The 22,100-nt window shown below is 34.8% G+C and overlaps 1 protein-coding gene, 1 long non-coding RNA gene and 2 pseudogenes across 11 annotated transcripts; 3 read left to right on the top strand and 1 right to left on the bottom strand.

Annotated features, from left to right (window-relative positions):
• Positions 1-1,598: 1,598 nt before the first annotated feature.
• LOC125198697 lies at positions 1,599-5,138 on the bottom strand (annotated as a pseudogene).
• Positions 5,139-9,885: 4,747 nt separating this feature from the next.
• On the top strand, positions 9,886-11,930 carry LOC125198694 (probable pectate lyase 18). Its single transcript, XM_048097001.1, has 4 exons — positions 9,886-10,011; positions 10,213-10,953; positions 11,152-11,290; positions 11,428-11,930. The coding sequence occupies exons 1-4, from the start codon at positions 9,890-9,892 to the stop codon at positions 11,647-11,649; spliced, it is 1,224 nt and encodes a 407-aa protein (XP_047952958.1). The 5' UTR covers positions 9,886-9,889; the 3' UTR covers positions 11,650-11,930.
• Positions 11,931-14,616: 2,686 nt separating this feature from the next.
• On the top strand, positions 14,617-15,921 carry LOC125198696 (annotated as a pseudogene).
• Positions 15,922-16,698: 777 nt separating this feature from the next.
• On the top strand, positions 16,699-20,496 carry LOC125198695. Of its 10 annotated transcripts, none has more exons than XR_007172452.1 (9): positions 16,699-16,862; positions 17,455-17,520; positions 17,615-17,694; positions 18,428-18,588; positions 18,746-18,811; positions 19,210-19,285; positions 19,671-19,713; positions 20,029-20,122; positions 20,226-20,496. It is a non-coding gene; the product is annotated as an uncharacterized LOC125198695 (long non-coding RNA). The 10 variants fall into 10 exon arrangements; XR_007172451.1 differs by lacking the exon at positions 20,029-20,122 and adding an exon at positions 16,946-17,021; XR_007172453.1 differs by lacking the exon at positions 20,029-20,122 and having other exon boundaries at positions 18,428-18,603.
• The last annotated feature ends 1,604 nt before the right edge of the window (positions 20,497-22,100 follow it).

The following is a 22,100-nucleotide window of genomic DNA, read 5'->3' as shown; positions in this document are numbered from 1 at the left end:
ATTCAAGTGAGCTTTTCTTCATTGAAACGTTATTACTTCATTGGATGTTTTTTACTTCATTCCGGGGACTTCAAATGCTTTCCATATTCATTCCAAAATTTATTTCATTATTCCATGTGTTTATTAAACCATATTACCCCACGGGGGGATAGATATTTAGAGAGAAAGAATGGCCCCCACGGCAAACCACTTTACGACCGGAAAAAGTAAAACCCTCTGAATAAAAAAAGACTACGAATGAAAAAAAACTACTAGAATAAAAAATACGAACAAATTAAATCTTTAAATGTTTAGTAAGTAGAAAATCCAAATGAAGAACTAGGATTCCACATAAATTTGGAACAAAGAGAAAAGAAGACAGATTGGGTCGAGGAAATTTTAATAATAATATTTCTATAATAACTCTAATACTACATATTTGTATATCTATATAGAGACCTTGTGATTTTTAACCCTCTTTTGCAATATGGAAAAGAACCAATCAAAAAATTTAAAGATAAATTTATAATTTCGTTCTGTTCAATGTTTGAGATAAATTGCATACTCCCTCTATCCCGAGTCATTTCTCTTTTAACAAAAAATTTCATCTTTTATTTTATTTTTCACCTACTTTATTCTCTATTTACTTCTTTACTTTTCTCTCTCTCATACTTTACTCTCTCTACTTTAGCTATTTAATACGAGTATTAATTTTTTAAAGCCTATGCCCAAAAGAAATGATTCGTTTATCTCATGACGGAAGGATTAAATAAAGATAGTGCAGATTTATTAGTGCAGCAAGTATGGGCCTATCAGTGTTGGGCTTTTAGTCATGGTGGCTGGGCTTATCGAGGCCGTGATTAGGCTTGGAGGCATAGTGGGAGATGGATCCACAGTTTTTAACACTAATTCACACACAAAGAGCATTAATATTTTATTTATCGCTCTTTAGTAAGTGCGTAGTAATTTTTTTTTCCGATATTTGCAATTGGACTATATTTACTCGGTATAGCATTATTTCGGACTTTTTATGATCTTTTAATGGTCCAGGAGTAGTTTGTCAAAGACATTCTTCTTGTTGTCTTCTTTATTAACGTGACTAGTGTTTACCCACGTGCGATGCACGACGAAATATTTTTTTGTCATACGATTTTAAATTGTTAATCGATTAATTAAAATAAGAAAAAATATAATTATATAAGATTTAAAATGGAAAAATATACTACTATATAATAAAAATTCAATAAATATATACTCCTCAACTCATTTTACATCTAAAGACATTAAATTAAAGAGTAAAGGTCAAAACTGGTCCTGAACATATGGCCATTTTATGATTTTGGTCCTAAACTTTATCTTTTGAATTTTTTGTTGTCCTGCACATTTCAAATCGGATCACAATTGGTCCTACACATTTCAAATCGGATCACAATTGGTCCTAAACTGACGGTTCCGTTAAATTGTAACGGTCAACATCTTTGAACACGATTTTGACCCAATTACAATCTTTAAACGTGATTATTAACCCTCAAATTACATTCTTAATTATTATAAGCAACTTAATATTTAAATCACATTATCTCTTTCTCTCTCTCTCCCATTTCTTCCCCAATTGATTCTTCTCTCTACTGTACTTTTAAAGAGGAACACCCCCAAATTGGAAAATTCAATACTCCTCCCCGTCGAAGTGCAGCTGCCCCACCGGCGGCGCGAACGCGTGCGCCAGCGTCCCCAGCACGCCGTCGAAAGGCTCCCCGTCGCCGCTGAAGAATCCGATCCTCAGATCCGCGCGGTTGAACGACATCGTCGCTACAAACGTCAGCGGCGTCACCTCCGACCACCGCTCGAAAGCCTTCACAAAGATGCCTCTAACCAAATCGAAGAGTTGTTTCTCTGGCGCGAATGCATAGGTGAGCTAGCTCTTCCCCGGCGGCCGGCGCGGGCGGTTGGGGAAGTAGGAGTAGTGCGCGACGTGTGGATTGTTGAGTTTGCGCTGTAGGTGTTCGACGATTTTCCTGAACGCATCGTGGATGATGTCGACGTTGCCGCAGTTGGGAGGATGATTTGCTGGCGTCGGCGCGTCGAGCTCGCCGGTTTGGTTGAGGTTGAAGTTTAATTGGTAGTTTTTGACTGTGGATTCAAGGAATTCGAAGAAATCGTCGGAGGAGGTATTGATGTAGCCGAATAGATGGAAATGCTTTTTGAGGCTTGCTCTCCGGCAGCTGTGGAGAGCGCCGAATGCATCCCTTCGAAACTTTTAGAATAATGAAAGCTGGAACCTGGAATTGACGAAAACTTATTAGTAATATTTGCTCAAACTTATATCTGATTTTAAATGAATATTTGCTAAAATAATTATTAGAATTAATTAGTAACTTAAAAATTAGAATTAAAAGTCTAATTTGATTAAAATTGGGTTAAATCCGTTGACTATTATTTAATTGAAGTGAAACAATCCCTAAACATATTATCTAATTCTAATTTTAAAAGAATATTTATAAAAATAATTAGGGAATTAATTAGGAAGTAAAAAATCAGAATTAAAAGTTTAATTTGGTCAAAATCGGGATTAAATCCGTTGACCGTTAGTTTTTAACAAAAATGTTGACGGAGGACCAAAATGATCAAATTTCCATATGTTCAGGACCAAAAAATCCAAAAGATAATGTTTAGGACCAAAATCATAAAATTGTCATATGTTCAGGACCAGTTTTGGCCTTTACTCTAAATTAAACATATTTAAAATGGAATTAAGACAAATGCAATTATTTGGACAATGATAAAGAGACTATATTAAGTGTTGACATTTTTGAAATATATGTTTAGAACACTCCTTCATATTTCTCTACTAAAAATAATAAATTGTGTAAAGATGAAGATAAATACTATGTAAATTACATCACGGTTAGTGCTCTCGGATCATCACGACGTATTTTCCCCAAAGATGAAACGAATTCCTCCTAGCGTATATAACATCTCAAACCTGCTAGGCACCTATAAACTTGATGGGGCTCAAAAATCAAGCAAAACAATGTTCCTAAAATGTGCAATAAAATGTTGAGAGCTTTAGAGAGAATGAAGAATGTTTTGTTAGTGTGTATTTCATCCACAACTCTATGCCTTTTATAGGTACAAAATTAGTACATGAGAGATCATGGAATTAAAACATCATAAATTATAAAATCAAAACAACATAGGTTACAAAATTTGTTAAATGGTCCTTATTCTATTTAAATATTTGTAACCACCAATGAGTCAGGTAGTGCTTTAAGAATTAGTCAAATGCTCATTAAAATATCTAATAAATATTCATAAGAGTTACTTAAAATGTTCAAATTGGTCCATAACTTATAAATATTTTATAATAAGGACAAAACATATAAATATTTCGAAAAAGACCAAAACTCGCTTTTTATATATGTATAGATTAGTGAAAGAAGAAACTCCGGAAGTTTAATTTTTGCACATGAAATTATAATTTGGGAATTAAAAAAATTAATAAAAGTTTTATTTTTGAATTAGAATATGAGTGGCCTTCTTAATTTGATTTCGTCTTTGGTGGTTCTGGTAAGTAGCAAATAAAACAGTTCACTGTAAAAGGAGAATTAAAAAAGAAATTCACAAAATGAATTATTCACCGAAAACCAAAACATTAACGAAGACCCTGTCGGGACAGGGATCCGTTATGATTAATCGTTTTTATTAAACACAAAAATAATCCCTCTCAAATGTTTTTATGAAATCGTAAAATATATGTGCAGAACTACACTACTACAAATGTAAATTGAATTATTAAAATCGCATAATTAAATCACGCACCCCTAAAATCAAATAATTACGAACAATATTATCATAATTTTGTAGAATTTTATACACTTCAATTTTTACCTTCTTCTAATTAAAGCATATAAATAGATTGATTTGATAAAATAACCTACAAACCGAAATACGTAAATACATTAAAAGCATAGTACTCACTACTCCGTATTAAGTTTGTCGAATACATTAAATGTACTACATTAAAATACATATCATATGTTAACTAAAATATTTAAATAAAAGTATATACATTAAATGACCTTGGAAATACGTACTCCCTCCGTCCCCGATTAAGAGTCATACTTTTCCATTTCGGCCCGTCCCCAATTAAAAGTCACATTTCATTTTTACCATAAATGTTAAGTAGGTCTCACATTCCACTAACTCAATTCACTCATATTTTATTATAAAACCAATATTAAAAAAATGGGTCACATTTCCATTAACCCGTTTTTTAACCAACTTTTCTTAACATTTCTTAAAACCCGTGTTCGTTTAAAGCGTGACTCCTAATTGAGGACGGAGGGAATATGTAAATTCGTAAATACATTAAATGACCTTGGAATTTAAATAGTCATAGAGAATATATAATGATCATTTTGGGTATCAGTGGCAGAAAATAAAAGTACATAAGAAGATAGTCAAACAGATATTAAAAGACGCAAAGAGAGAAAGAGAAGAAACAATGATTTAAACTTTTTTCCATGTAGTTAATTATTTTAATACAGTAATGCAATGTTATTATGGCATCTACAGTGGGACGCCTTAAATGATGCCCTATCCTCCTCTCATTCCATTTGTAGTGGGGCAGATTATTGCCCGCCCTAAGCGACGCCCTAAACATTTTTTACTTCTATTTTGTATTTATATTTTTATGTTTGCAAATGTAAATAAAAATAAACATATAAAAATAACACAATTAAAAGGAAATTCTAAATTTATTTAATTAAAAAAAATTACAAATTAAGAAATAAATAAAAAAGCACTAAATACAAAAAAAAGAGGCTAGTCTAGAGTAGTCCCAACTTGTGGCTGAGGCCATCGATCATCCGCTGGATGCCTTCGATTTGAGCCGGGTTGGTCGCCTGCATGAGGGCGGTGTGCGCGTCCAACAACATCCTATAGTCGGAGGAGGCCGCCAAATCCGAGTAGGAATGGGCCGCAGTCGAAGTCACGGACGGCGTCGAACTCGGGGTCGGAGACGGGCCCTCTTCAGGCGGCGCGGCGGAGGAGGATGTGGCCTTGCCCTTGCCCTTGGCAGCCTTGACACCAGAGGGACACCAAGAGGACATCGGTGTGCCGGAACTCTCATCCTCGAACACCGGATTGTTGAGGTCCATTGGAGACGCGCCGCTATCACTACTTGTATAATCAGCGAAGGTGCGCTTCGACGCCCTCCTCCTCGCCGCCGTCGATGGGGGAATCACACCACCAACGAACTTCTGCTTGTCCCTCAAGAGTGCCCAGCACTGGTAGTGCTTGAAATCGCCGTACAATGAAATGTACGACTGTATCGCTTTGTCCCGCACATCCGCGAGACTCTCGCCACTGCCCTGCTCCCTCTCGCACTTCTAGTACTCCCCCGCGAACAAATTTACCTGATTCTTTATTTGATCTCAGTGCTTGCGGAGCTGCTCCCTGTGGCGCTTGTAGGCGTACGCCGGCTTGGCCGCGTTGTATTTCTCGGCGATGCGCTCCCAATACGTAGTCACTTTCTGGTTGTTGGCGTGCACCGGATCCTCCGAAACATCAATCCAACATCTCGTCAAGACGATGGAGTCGGTGTCGGAGTAGTTCGTCCTTCCCGGGGCGAACTCTTCACACACCTCCGTTGAAGGCAACTTCTGGGCTCGTGCCTTGGTCCGCTTCTTCTTGGTGGCGGACCCAGACGCGGCGGCGGCGTAGGGGCGGTGGGGAGAAGGCTCGATGTCGGGCAGCCCGTACAAGTCGGTGCTGAAGTCGGGATCGTACTCGGTGTTGGTGTCGAATGGCCGGTATTCATCGGGTTCTGTACCCGACCATCGTGCACCACCGAACATCGGACTATTCAGATTTGGGTAATCTCCGGAATCCATTTTGCTTGAAATGTAGAAAATGTAGTGTGAATTTGAGAGTGAAGAGAGTGAAAAATGAAGTGAAAATGAGAGGTATATATAGGTTTTGAAAATTTAATAAAAATTTAAAAAAAAAACGGAAACGCGTCGCATCGTCCGCGTCGTCCACAGTGGCGGACGATGGGGTATCCTCCGCGCATCGTCCGCGGACGATGGTTAACCCATCATCCGCGATGCTGCAGTGGTGGAAGATGCGACGGACGATGCATCGTGCACAGCATTGCGGATGCCCTTAGAGTGTCTCCAATAGAATAGAAGAGCCGCGGCGGCGTCGTGGCATGCTATAGCTAGGGACGAGGGCGAAGCGGCGGGGTGGGGAGGAAGGGGCGGTGGGATCCTGGGCGCGGCGACCACCGCGACGGTGTTCGACTCCAATTTTTTATTTTTTTTTTGTAAATTTTAAAATTTGTATCAAGAAATTATATATTTCCAAATCATTTTTTCATTACATTTCATTCTATTATTTTTGTCCAATTAATTTTGTTCCAATCCAATTTTAAAATATACCAACAATTGATAAAATAATACTCCCTCGTCCCAAGTTACTTGAGTCGTATTCCTTTTTGGGTTGTCCCAAGTTACTTGAGTCATTTCTCTTTTTGTCTAAAAACAAAACATTTAATCATACATACTTTATTTCTTTCTTTTACTTTACTTTCTCTTCTCTCTATTAAGTATTTTATTCTCTCATCTACTTTATTTAACTCATTAAAAAAACTTTCTTAAATCATATGACGAAAAGAAACACCTCAAGTAACGTGGGACTGAGAGAGTATGATTTGTGGCTATGACATGATCACTATTGGGCTAGAAGAGTTTTTGTGGCTGTGGAAGAGTTTTTGTAGCTATGCCTTGGCGGAATCGTGGTTGTGCCACTCTATTGTGGACACTCTTACGGTTGAGAGCTGTGAGCATAGTTGTCGTTGCCGAGTCCTTCTATATTTTTTAACATAATAAATTACGAGTGAAATGAAGTTATTGGAATGTGGAGCCTATTAATATTTATATAATATTTTAACTGGGACTTCTAATGTGAGATAGACTAAAATGAAAAATCAGAACTCCTAAAATGGGACGGATGAAATATTTAATATACAATATTATCCACAATTATTATAATCATAACATAATCCAAAGTTAGTGAAAACTAAAAATAAAGTGCAACAATTATTTATGCTTCTTGTTTCAACACCTAAAACTGAACTTGCACATATGTGCTTGTGTTTGTTAATTTTAATGAAAACTAATGGATAGATAAAACAGATATGGGAGGTTCACACGTAACACTCACTCACTAAAGGTAGTCACAATCCATAACCCCATTTATTCAAGGTTGAAAGCTCTTCTAATAATTTTATTAACATGGCTCATGTCTCTGCATTTTATTGATACTATTGCTCAACCTCCATACCATGGCCCTTCATGTTACTTTTGTCCCCAAAAATAAATGTAATGGCCAAGGAAGCCTCTATCAACACTTAATTTGTTTCTTTAAATTATACAAATAGTTAGAAATGACAAAAAGTTCTGCTTTTGCAATGGTGTTTTATTGTAATTTGGGGAAATTTCTAGCAATTTTTGTGTGGCTCTAATTTCAAGGAATTTCATATCCAATCAAATCCAGTATTCTTGCATATTTACGTGATCAATTTATAAATAATATAGGATTTTATAAATGACCTATATAATTCTAAAGAAAATGTTGATAAATTGTCTAAAATATGCGGTATAATGTACAAATATGCACAAATACATTAGTTTCGGCTCTAAATATTGTAGCATGTCTAAATTATTTGGTACAAATATACACAAGTAGCATTAGTTATGGAGTATATCATTTATGATTTTTTTCAAGAATATGCTAGAAAACGACTTAGTATTTAGTAGCTTAGATCAACCAATATAAAGGTAGCATTTACATTATCATTATTGAGAGGTCGTCGATTTGTCTTTTCAATCAACTTTTGGATAATAATAATCGAAAAAAAAAATCAACTGGATTTCTTTAAAAAATTTTAAATGTCTTGTATATATGAAATTATTGAAATTGATAGTACTTTGAAAGCGAGTACGTATATTAAATTGAAAATTAAATAAATATTAATGGTAAGAGTATATATAATATAGCTAGGAACTGCATATATGTATACCTATAGCCACTTGAATTACAATATTAAGAATGGATAATGGCAAATCTACGTCAGAAGAAACTAAATAACTTATTCATCTTCAGTTAAAATATTTTGTAGTATAGATATAATTTTGCAATATACTCTCTCTATTCTATTTTGGTCTATCCCATAAAAATAATCTGACTTCTACTTTTGATAACTTTTACTTCTCTAATTAAGTGAGTCTTATTCTTTATTGTTAATATTTAATTTATTTTTTCTTTGTGTTTCTCTTATATTTTACTAAGAGTAAATGCCAAAACTGGTGCAAATACACATTTTACGATTTTGGTCTTATACTTTATCTTTTGAATTTTTGCATCCTGAACATTTCAACTCGGACCACAATTGGTCATACACTAACAATTTTGTCATTTTTAAACGATTTTAACCTATTTTTAAACGGTTTTAACCCGAATGAGACTGTTAAAACCATCAAAATCGGTCAAAATCTGGTTAAAACCGTTTAAAAATTGACGGAATTGTTAGTGCAGGACCAATAGTGATCCGAGTTGAAATATTCAGGATGCAAAAATTCAAAAGATAAAGTATATGACTAAAATTATAAAATAGGCATATGTTCAATACCAATTTTGGCCAATACTCTTTTACTAATATTTGCCTGTTGCCATCTCCGCCAATATTCGGGCTCTATATGCATTTATGCCATAACCGTGTATAAATATATACACATGATTCTTACTTTTCACTTATAAAATAATTAATTATATTACTATTGTTTTGGCAAACAAAGTTAAATTAGAAAATAGCTAGACATTTAACTTGCGAATTTACCAGCTCACCTCCAAATTTATCTTTGAAGATGCAGATTCCAATATTTATCACTTATGTATTCTATCATAGATTTGTTTTTCTTTCTATATTACTAATTATATATTCTATAATATCGTTAGTCGATTAAAGTACATGAAAAAATCGATGCAAAAATCAACATATACATATGTACGTGTAAGGATGCAGAAAAGTACAACTAGTTTTTACTTTTTACATAATTTGATTTGGTGATGGAGATTTTTTTTATGACGATTTAATCAGAATATCATATGAAATTAAAAGTTAGCTGCATATAAAATTTGCTAATGTTTGTTTGGTTTTGTGGAGTATTAATCTATGCCACTTGAAATTCAACGATTTTTGAGTTGACAATTAGACATCTATTCAACATCCAAACTAAAAATTAATAATTAAGATGTTTTCTCATTGTCTTAATTGATCTCTATTGTTGTCAATTTTTGCAGTTTGACATCTGAAAAATGAGTATGTTAGTCGGAGACTTTTATCCGACTTATTAAACAAACCTTAACACTAGTTCATGGTGTTAATTATTCCATCCATGACTTATCGAATGCCTTATTTTCCGTTTGCGACGTGCTGTGGACTCATGCCTCTGCTCACCCTGACATTTGTGCTGAATCCATAAATTTTTATTGCCAAAATTGTGAAGGATTTGTAAATTGAAACAGTGACAAATTGTTTCTTTCTTAATATCTGAAAATAAGTTTTGTGAAGTTTTTACCTTAAAAAGAAAAATATAGCCATGGCCCGTTACACTAGTACAACGACACACTAACTACCAGTACCAACAAATGCACAGTATTCTTTTTTATTTATATTTTTAATTTTGATATCCCACTATTATTAAAAAAAATAGTTTGATATACGTAGTTACTATAATGATGAATCCCACCAGCAATCACCTACACGTGTCCAGCTTTATCCCCTTTATAATCCCCATTCAACTCTCACTCTTATTCACATCTACTCTATTTCTTCACTCTCAACAAAATGGCACTCTCTTCACTAATCCAATCCCTACTTATCCTAATTTCATTTTTTCTATTCACATCACTCATTGCCGCCATGCCAACCCTACAAGACCCTGAGCTTGTAGTCCAAGAAGTACATAGGTATGTACAACCAAGATTGCACTCAGTACTAGTGAATAATCATTGTCTTATATTTAAAATTTAACTTGTTGTATTAGACGGATATATTCATTGCAATATTTTATCTCAACCGCATTTATCTCAATTGTATTTATCTAAGTATCATTATTCTATTCATAAGTAGTTGTTGATAATATTTTTTAACCTTATTTAAATGTATAGGAAATTAAATGCTTCTAGAAGAAAGTTGGGATTCTTATCATGCAACACGGGTAACCCAATCGATGACTGCTGGCGGTGCGACTCCAACTGGGAGCAGAATCGCCAGAAGCTAGCCGACTGTGCCATAGGTTTTGGTAAGAACGCCATCGGAGGCAGGGATGGCAAGATATACATTGTGACGGACTCAAAAGACGATGATCCCGTGAACCCTAAGCCAGGGACGCTCCGCCATGCTGTGATCCAAGACGAGCCATTGTGGATCATATTCGAGCGTGACATGGTCATTCAATTGAAGGAGGAATTGATCATGAACTCATTTAAGACCATTGATGGTAGGGGCGCTAGTGTGCACATTGCAAACGGTCCATGCATCACCATACAATATGTGACCAACATCATCATCCATGGTGTTCACATACATGATTGTAAGCAAGGCGGGAACACTAAGGTGCGGGACTCCCCAGAGCACTTCGGGTGGAGGACCTTATCCGACGGTGATGGGGTGTCGATCTTTGGCGGGAGCCACGTGTGGGTTGATCATTGTTCCTTGTCTAACTGCAATGATGGGCTCATTGATGCAATCCATGGGTCCACGGGTATTACAATCTCTAATAATTATATGACTCATCATAATAAGGTCATGCTTTTAGGGCATAGTGATACATATCTCCAAGATAAGGGCATGCAAGTCACCATTGCATTCAATCACTTTGGAGAAGGGCTTGTACAAAGAATGCCAAGGTAATTAATTCAATTGTTATTTATTCATTTTTTTTATCATACTATAAAAAGAAATTTAAGTTTGCGTCACTATCGATTCCATCTGAGATTTTTAATCTCGGATATTAACTACTCTACCACGCTACAGATTATATGTAAAAAAGACAATATCTAGGGGACATGAAATTTAATTATGGTTACATATATTGTTGCATGCAGATGTAGACACGGCTACTTCCATGTGGTGAACAATGACTACACTCATTGGGAGATGTATGCTATTGGAGGGAGTGCTGACCCCACAATTAATAGCCAAGGCAATAGATTTCTTGCCCCTAATGACAGATTTAACAAACAGGTTGAATATGTATACTTTATTAATTATACTTCAAATTTATTAATTATATCATAAAATGTGCAGGATTATACTAGTATGTTTCACCTGGTTTTATGTTACAAAGTTTTAATAGATATTTAATTAACATGTACTAATAGGTTACAAAACACGAGGACGCACCCGAAAGCCAGTGGAAGAACTGGAATTGGAGATCGGAGGGAGACCTAATGCTAAATGGTGCATTTTTTGTAGCTTCGGGTGTGGGGGCCTCGTCGAGTTATGCTAAGGCGTCGAGCTTAGGTGCTCGGCCATCAAGCCTAGTGGGACCCATCACCTCCGGTGCCGGTGCTCTCGTATGCCGGAAGGGCTCTCGCTGCTAAAAGTGTGTGCATATATATCTATATAAATATGAATATGTAGTATATTTATGCACAAACTCACTATTACATGCAATGTGGGAGTGCGGCACAAGAAGACTGGATGTGGGTTGAAGAACACCACATATTTGATTGGTCTTCCACTTTTTTTTGTTTTAAATTTGAAATGTATCTACAATAAAAGCAAGTAATGCATTGTTGATGTACATATAAGAATTGGAATGTATATTATGTCTCTCTTTTGATGAAAAATCCTAATTAAATATGTTTCTTTTTTCGGGAAATCATTTTGTTAATATATTATAGTATATCATGTTTATTGTCTAGCTATTTGTTTGAACATTGAAGCATGGTATGCATATCAATAGCGACCATAAGTTTCTTCTCGTGGTAAAGACAAATATACTTGAATATAAAACTTGAAAGTCCAATGGAATTCGTAATAAATTAAAACTAATTTGGTAACAAATTAAGTGCTAAAATGTAAGAATATATGGATTTATTTATCCAGTATTCTTCTTGTTTGATTGAAACTTCTTTAAAAAATAAATAAAATTAAGTTGTTTTATGATCTCAGTACCGACACTGTATTTATTTTGAAATTGTAATTTAGTTAAGAAAGGTTCATTTTTAGATAAGGCACTATAAATGTGGACTGAAATTAATTATCTGTGACATTTTGGAAGAATATTCGGGCTTTGTAAGGAAAAATTAAGCAAAGGCACATGGTTTCTTTTTTTGTGGGGCTGCTTTTATTCATTATAGATTCAATAAAGCTTTGACAAATTACTGTGTATCTTAAATTCAAGACGCTTTCTAGCTTTTAAAGACTTTAATTGACTTACCTAATTATCAGGCAATAATTGAGTTTCTATTGAATCAAAATCATTTTTTTATTCTTTTAGCTGCAATCTCTATTCTCGGTTTTAATTTAGTAGTAGTACCTACTCAAAGTCCGACAATATAATGTATTAGGAGTATTTATTTACTACTCCTCCGGCGTATCTTTATTCATATTATTATTTTTATTAAGCATACAGAATTTACCAAATGTACTTTAACAATTATCATCAATATATATAGATGTAATTAATGCTTGTTAATATAATTAACGCAGTGCCGTTGTCTGCATGCATGGCATGGACATTTAATGTTCCTTTTTAAAAGTTTAATTATACTATAGTTCTAATTTTTATACTTGTGTTCTACTTATAAATCAATAAGCTCCAATTTTGCATGAATAAAATCTAATTTATCCCTAATTATCATTTATTATATCTAATTATTGCGGACGTATGCATTGATTTTTTATTTAACACCTGCAGTTCAAACTTCAAACTAATTAATTCCACCACTTTGTACGATTTTGTACCAAAATAATGCAATTTTAGCGCTTAAATATTTCTCCACTAGTCCAACCATTCACAAAATTCACCAATTCAATATTTAGGTACGAGTGGAATAAATGGACATATATTGGCCCATTTACGTGTGGGCTCTGATGTTGGATAATTCTATGAATAAAATCCATCATGACTATTTAATGGGCCTTTATCAAATCACTAAAAACTCTACAAATTTGCCTAACGTGAATGAGATTGATTAATAGGCTCAAGAAGCCACCAATTTGTTAATTGTTATACCCTCGTTATTGATTCTAGCTTAAGAATAACAGTTAAAATCATGCATTCTTGCGTATCTATACGATATATAAAAAGGGAGTTTTGGAAAAATTTACAAGATTGCCATTTTATTTAAAAAATTATATTAAATTAAATATATATAATTTAAAGGTTATTAAATGTATGATTAAGTGGAGTGAGTGAGAAGTTTTACAATTTCATACGTGATTAAGTTTGGTGAGTGGGAGGCTATATGTGATTAAGTTTGGTGAGTGGGAGGCTTTACTCTCAGGGTATTAAAACGATCATCCGTAGTGTAAAGTATAAGATGAGACCCATGAAAATACACAATCGAACAAGTCATACCACATGCATTCGATGAAAGGACAAAAAATATTTTTATTCGGAATTCTAATCAAACGTTTAAACCAAATTTAAATGACATAGTAAAACCTCCCACTCACTGCACTTAATCACACGTGACATGGTAAATTAAAACCTCTCACTCACTCCACTTAATCACACGTTTAATGATAAGAATATGTATGAACCTGATGGGGTCAAATAGGAGCATGCAAAATGCAACAACTGGTCCAATGGAAGGATCTAAAGAGGGAGACTAGGATGATTGTTCACTTGCAACAGCAGACAGTCTTGAATAGGCTCCAACATACTGCACTCTTAATCTAAGGGAAGATGCAAACCATGATTTCTCTCTTTGCTACATTACCATTTCACATGTACACATCAACTCTCTTGATTTTCTAAAGCAAAATACAACCGTACTACACCTATTTTGCACATAGAATTTAAATTATAGATTTATAGGAATGACCTCAAGTTTGAGTGGATCAGAAGTAGTTCCATCTATGACATCCACCACTCCACTAATCCCAAACTGTTCCCATGATTAGCACTCTTACTAATAAAATGTTGAGATAAGGTCCCACGTATAATTTTTTTTTTCCATTAATATTACAACAATTTCATAATGGTAATAATGTGAATATTCCTAAAACTCCTCAATGATAGATTGTATAGATAGATTGCGTAATTGCAAAGGTTTTTATTTCAAAATACGGAGATAATAGTACATATTTATACAAATCATTAGTAAATTTTAAGCCTTCAAGTTTTCAAGCTCGAATTGAACCACCGCACTTCAAATATAGACGACCTTCAACAAATACGATTGAATTGAACTCATACTTTCCGGCAAAATGGAGCTGCATTCAACTCCTCCGGTCCACGGTGGCGCTACCGAAATGCCGGTGCTACAAAAGGATTTGATAAAATATGGTAATGATTGGTAGTTTCTAGTACGAAATTTTGCAGGCCGCTGTAGAGCATGATTAATCGGTCGCAGAAGCGGCGGAGCTCCGAAGGGAAAATTCCCATACTTGGCGTGGCAGTTTCCGTGTTCATCCAGTTTCTTTTATTCGTCCAGGTCAGTATTTTATTTATTCATTTACTAGGAGCATTAATTAAGATTACTTAGTTAATTATATATATAATAGATTGAAACCCCAACAATCGTGGAACAGCTTAAATAACTCTTCCTACCCTATCAATACATCTCCTTATCAAAAACTGGTCTAAATATGTTTTAGTCTCATGGAATAGATGAAGAAGAGCGAAGAAAGGAGCAGAGTTTGTATATAGAGCTAAGTGAGGCTATGTAGTGCCTCGATTCGAACATATATGCTCCGAGGGGTTGGCCCACGTGATATGGATAGGAGCAAAGAAAAGGGGCCTTGTAGCAAGTTCTCGACTTGCCACGGCCTCCAGCTTCTGATCAAGCACGTTGGTGGCTGCAAGAAAAGGGTTAATGGAGGGTGTTTGCACTGTAAACGGATGTGGCAGCTCTTTAGGCTGCATTCCTCCATTTGTGACAATTATGATGAATGCAGAGTCCCTCTATGCAGGTAATATATATTATCATTGATCAGCTTTTACTTTCATATATAGATATGTGTATATCTTGGAATCTTGCTAGATTTATTATTTGATACCACAACCAGACCTGGTCCCATATGGAGTACTTGACTGTTGCCATTTTCCCCTAAAAAACTTATGGTCATTACCTTTCTTCTCAATCACAAAAGCTATGATGAATAAAGACATGTATGGTCATTGTCACCTTATGTCTCCTAAAGTGTGCCTTTCTTCCAAAGTAATGGTAAGCGACGAGTCATTCTTTGATTCGTGATGGCTTAGCTCGATATTTCTATCCTTGACCAGCGACGTACCAACTAGGGCATGACTTCTTATCCTAGGAAAGACGTTAGGGTCGCGCTAGGTCATCCTACGGATGTTGATGCTCATTCGTGCTCGTTTCAAGACTTGACCAAAAATTAGGAACAGTTCTCTCACATCATACTTTTATGTTTGTTGATTGCTAATAATTTGTCTTTGTTCTTGTTCTTGTTCTTGATATATTCTTGGTAAATATTCGACCGTGCATAACACGTGTTTTCACAGAAAGTTCAAGTCGAAGGAGGTGCCGGATGGGGGAGAAAGTGATGAGCTATGGAGATTGCTTGTGAGGAAGGTAGCATTGGCCAAAGCTATAATGTCTCTCCCAAAGAGGAAGCGAGAAGAGGAGCCAAGAGAAGTGATGAACTATAAAAAATTGAGAGGCTTCAAATCATGAAATCTACATATAAAAAATGGAACTCTTTATGTCTCTCAAGTTAATATATTTGATGGCCGGAAAACGTTTAATGCAGTTCATTAATTCAAGAACATGACCCATATTCTATATTACTATTAATTTACCAAAATGCTACATTTTCTTTATATAGTCTACATGACCCATATCCTATGATTTTTTTTTATCATCGTCGTCTGTCTTTTGAGTTTATAACAATCATATCTTCTTTCAAGTGTCAAACATCACATAATAACGATATATTGAGCATTCAATGAATTTCGGTGATAGGTGAACTTCAATTCACAATTAATTAGCCTATAAACATTTAAAGACGGTTAGAAATAAGGAAATACTCCATCTGTTCCATAGTAATGGAGGCGTTTCTTTTCGGCACATATATTAAGAAAAATTGTGTTAGGTCAGTTAAATAAAAAGAGAATAAACACTACAAAAAACAAGCTAATTACCAAGGGATTTACTGACGACAATACATCCATCGGCATTTACCGATGGATTACCAAGGGATTAGCCATTGGTAATTTTACCGACATCATTTCCAACGGAGTAGGGACGGACTTTGGCCAATTATTTTACCAACGGTGAATTCCGTGGGTAAAACTATTATTTTTTAATAATTATTATTATTATTATTGTATTATATATATTTCCGAGGGAATTTTGCCGTTGGAAATTTAAACAACTACTATTTACCTAGGATATGTGCCATTAGTAATCATAATTAAATTAAATAGGCTAATTTCACTTTTTACTCTTCTTTTCAACCCTAGCTCTAATTTTACGGCATTCTTCTCTTTCTCCTCCATTCTACGACGCCGACTGAGTATAGATCTCTCCTCCAATCTGGCGTTCTGTCCTCCAATCCGGCATACTTTCCTGGAGCATCTCCGGTGGAAGAGATCTCTGGCAGATGATTCGTGGAGGTAAGATATTTTTCCGTAGATTTTTTTGAACTTAGGTTAATGATCTTTGTTGAACACGATTTGGGGAAAATTGGAATCGGAAGCCCCTGTTGGTGCTTAACAAAACTGTTATATAGAGGAAGAAAGTGGCACTTCGCAGCTAAGAGAGAGAGAGTTGTGGTGATTGTTCTGTCCTTTTCAATTTTGCTTTATCCCTCTTTTTTTGTAGTTAATTAGGAGAGATATGTTAGTATGTTTCGTATTTTGAGATCTGATGAGATTATAAATTGAGTTTTTTGAGATCTGGAATCAGAATTCTCATTTTCTCTCTATCGTATTTTTCACTCCTTGATTATGGAGTTGGTATTTCCATCTTCAACAACTTTTACAAAAACTTTTAAGTTATTGCACCACGATTTGTAGATGCGCCTGCTTCAAAACTTTCATTTCGACCATTTCCACTTGGATTTATCAGGCTCAAATGCTGCTATTAAAATCATTTAATCAGTTTACTTGAAGTGCATCAATATTTAATTTTAGATTATTAGAGAACATGTATAATGAATTGAGCTGGAGGAAACTGTGATTTGATTCATTTTCATTTGCGGTTTAGTTTGTCAGATATGGAGTGAGTCAATATTTGTGTGCTTCACTTCAGATTGGTTTTTCAAGTTCTCAGGTGTGGTTATTATCTCTGTTTTACTTCATCTGATTTTAGTAGTTCTTGAATGAGTTTGGCTTGATTTGTTGTTTATCTGTCTGATAACTTACAGCACTACCAATAAGACCAAGCTAGATGAAGAACTAACAAGAGCATCCTACAGAATCCGTGTTAGCTTTGAATCATGATAAGGTATGTGCTGAGCTTAATGCATTTATCACATTACAAGTGTTAACAATGATCCGATGTAGTCTTTGCTTCTTTAAGGACTTTTCCTTTAGCTCCAGTTTTCTCTCTTTCCTTTAGCTCAAGGATCAGGTTTTCAGATCTATGAGATTACTGAGTATGCATCCATACTCATGCCAATTATCTGAAAATTTAAAGTTTGGTAGTTTATTACCTTTTCTCTTTAAGTTCCTGACATATTACAAAGATATATATGCAATGACTTCTACTGCTGGCCATATTCATTTCTAGATATGTTAAGAGTTACAAATTATGGACTGTAACACATAGGAAATGTAAGATGTTAACTTATGCACACAAGGAACAGAATTAAGTGCCGAGATATGGATTAAATTTTTTTTCTGTACTTGATGTTCCATTTCATGAATTACTTGGAGAGTTGGAGTAAGTTGCAAGAAAATTATCCGCACACGGACTACTAGTCGATTACTTTAGCTCAGATTATTCTGTAAACGGCCGCAGTCACATTTTTATTATTTGGGGCTTGCTTGAGTAAGCTGTGATGTGTGTAATTTGTGCTAAAGATTGTTTATCTGTTGCTTCTGATATATGTTGAAATGAGTTTGGGGTAAATTCTAGCTGTTTAGGGAGTCTGCTTACATGCAAGGAGTCTTTATGGTTTCTTCTGTGAGATGTGAAATCATTTAACTGTTTTTTTTGCAATCTTCTTTTTTCTCAGAAAAAGTGCTTGCGTTATAGTCTGACCCTAAACTCTGTTATCTGGATGAAGGCTATTCTCAATGGCCCAAGGGACGGGTTGGTTGATTTTGCTGAGTCTCGGGCCAGTAGTGATAAAGAAGTTGATCTTGTCCTCAATAGATCCGTGGTAGAAACTATACGGTCAGTATATGAAAGGTCAGAATTGGAATTCTGTTCATAGATGTATATACGAATTGTCGTTGCTTTTTTCATACTTATCCCTCTATTTAGTTTTAATTGAATTTCCCCCTTATTTCACTGTCTAAGAATCACCATCTTTTCATTTCTTCCTAATTAGTTTGGAGACGAGGAGTAGGAGAGGGTACAATAAATTATTCTCGAACTTCTTGCTGGTGGAGGAAAGGTTAGTAATATTCGGTTTGCCCAATCAGGCAGAGGAAGAGTTAACAATTCTTGATATTGAACCGTTTCCCTTTTTTTTTTGGTTGTGAGCGATGTAAACTAAATTATGAGCAAGTGGAGTACTAATTTTTAAACTACTTGTAACATTAATTTCACATCTCCTTGGTTATCTGTGGAAATTACCAGCACAACCTGCCCACTGTTGGCTCTTGCATAGCCTTCTGCCCATTAATTTTTTTATATGCACTGTCAGATGCATCTTCTTTGGTGATATAACTGATAAGAAAAACAATAGTTCATACATACTATCACTTTAGTGGAATACCATGCAAGTACTCATGATCTATTAAAGCAGCTTATGTTACATAAGATAATATAAGTATATTAATTTCAATACAGGGTTGTCACACTTATTTGAGGAGCAAAGTTATGAGATTTAGAGCTTAAAGTTGAAGTGAAGATATAAACTCTAAAGGTGAATCTCTTTTATTTTTATTTTAGTTATTTTGGAACATGGCCCAATTGTGCCATGATTTCATTATTTAAGAGCATGCCTTAGGGTGTTAGAAATTGGTGGCTAGCTTTGGGGTGGAGCTTTGCTGGCTCCACCGACCTGTTGTGAAGAAGTGGTTTAATAATGTTAATTGCAATTAGTTATCTTTGACGCAATTAGGAATGTGTCTCTAATTGTTTGTACACATCTAGTCTGCAAATAAAATAATAGTAGATGTTTTGAGAGAAACAAGTTTTTTTTTTTTTTTTTAATGTTTCTAGTTTCATGTTTTTATAAATAAACTATTTCTTTATCTGTACTATCGATTTTTTTCCTGCTAATCATTACTTTGCAATTATGTTGGCAGATATTCTTTCAACCTTTTTGGATAAATGCTAGAATCAGAGACTGTAAGTTAATGCTATGACTGTAGTTATATGCAAATTATAAGTTTTGATGTTTTAAATAATCAATATTCTGCAATTTGTTTTACCTCATATACTAAGATTTCTGTCTGGTTACTTAAAATCACAAGTTTTTGGTCATTATCTGTTATATTACATAACCAGAGAGAGCATCCCATAGGTAGATTTCAAACTAACCGTAAAATTACAAGTTTTTGGCAACATGCTAGAACCAGGGACTGAGTAAAAGCTATTACTGTAGCTATATGCAATTATAAGGCTTGATGTTTTAAGTGATAAGTCTTTTTGTTATTAATGTAGCTCTTCTCCCTCCTATCTTCCCATTGGGACACAAAGCAGAATCTGCTCATGAAATGAGCACTAGAATTAGTCATTTAAGAGTGAAAAAAGGAAGGTAAAACATGTACTGTTGTTAATTCTTACTTGTGTTAGAGAAAGGAAGGCAAAATGAACACTAGATTTAGTCATTTAGGACTAATTCTTCACCCTTTTTGCAGCAAGAATTATTCGAGCAAAGGCGCGGGAAAAAATGGGAGATGGGAGAGATGATGAAGCAGTTTATGACTAATACTTGTGAGGTTCTATCATGATTCTATCCAAGCAGCCCCAATAATCAAGTCGCGCTCCAGATTTGATGATGATGTATCTGCATAGAATTGATGTCTCACGAACTAAGTTCAAAACTCGATACTTTATGTTTCTTTTTGCTTTCGTACGTTAGTTGTATATTGACTAATACTTTTGAGGTTTTATCTATCATGTTTCTCATTTTGTTGGCCATTATTTATTGGTTTTTTCTTTAATGGTCTAGTTAGAAATATGATTTTGTGTATAGGTACGTTGAAAACCAATAAAATGTGGTAATAAAGATTCTGGAAGGTTACCAACGGTAAAATGCCGTTGGTATTTGAAAATATAAATATCAAGAATTACCAACGGATGATTATCGTTGGTAATTATCCTAAACCCTAATCAATAATCACCAACGGATTTGCCGTTGGGAAATTTTCCGACGTCTAAATTCCCTTGGAAAAAAAATTAGCGTCGTGCATTTTACCGACGTCCTATAATCATTGGTGATCCCTTGGTAATGCTGTTTGCCAACGGATAAATTGCTATTACCAACGGATTTTTGCCGTTGGTAATTTGCGTGTTTTTTGTAGTGAAAGTAGAAAGTGAAAAAGGTGGAGAGATGAAGAGAGAAAAATGTAAGAGAGAGTAAAGTAGATGTGAATAAATGCGTTGACTTTTACTAAAAAGAAAAATGACTCTATTCCTGTAAAAACGTACCAAAATGGCAAAATAACTCTATTACTACGGAACAGAGGGTATACTATATACACCTTTTTCTTATAATTCATACTGAAAGAAAATACCTCCAATATTATAGAACAAAGGGAGTACTAGTATAACAAAGTTTCTTTTACTTTTAACCTAGGGATGAAAATCTTCATTATTTCTTTCTACCAAATTACTGATTTCTCAAATCCACCTTATATAATTAAAATCACAATCTATAGAGCAATATGTGTAATTTAATTCGGTAATTTGTTTATATGTATTCCTTCCGTCCACTCAACATGTCCATTTTTTTTCCTCTTTATTTTTGAGTGGTATGGACTATGGAGGGAGTATTTATTTTCATATTCCATTTTTTCTATTTTCCTACATGTCTATAAATAATCATTTAAAATTTAAGCCTTCAAGTTTTGAAGCTCGGATCGAACCACCGCATTACAAATTTAGACGACCTTCAACAAACACGATTGAATTGAACTCATACTTTCCGGCAAAATGGAGCTGCATTCAACTCCTCCGGTCCACGGCGGCGCTACACGAGTCATTTTTTTAATCTTGATGGCTTAGCTCAACGGTTTTTCTTCTACGCATAAATACGACTACTATTTTCTACTACTACGTTCAGTCCCGGCTTACCCATTTGCTTGCAATTAGCCAATTACTACTAAATAATTGCCATGTTGAATTTGTTAAACAATCTTTTCTGGAAGGACATACTCCTATTTTATTGTCACCTTTTGAGAGCACTGAGCTGAAAATGCTAAAATAAGGTTTTATCTTTCGTCGTTGTTTCCCTTCAGTTCCTTTGATGGCCGTGGGAAAATGGCTGGCCTTTCTCTGCTTTTTCCTCACTTGGTTTATCCTAAGATTATATTTTGGAAAGTGAGTTGATTTAGCTTCTTGGCATATATGTGTGAAAATAATTGTTGAATTCTTACTTCATTTGTTGGCTCTTTGTTACTTGTTTGTGTGAATTTTAATTGGTGGGGATGTGTATTGCTTTCGATAGTATCCGACAAAGGTAATCTATGCTCCCCCCTCTCTTTCTCTCTCTTATGTTGCGATTTGTTGGT

This window comes from Salvia hispanica, unplaced genomic scaffold (genome assembly GCF_023119035.1).
Source record: "Salvia hispanica cultivar TCC Black 2014 unplaced genomic scaffold, UniMelb_Shisp_WGS_1.0 HiC_scaffold_20, whole genome shotgun sequence".
NCBI classification, from domain to species: Eukaryota; Viridiplantae; Streptophyta; class Magnoliopsida; order Lamiales; family Lamiaceae; genus Salvia; species Salvia hispanica.
Note: the sequence above shows the minus strand (reverse complement) of the source record. Positions and strands in the feature narration are given on the sequence as shown.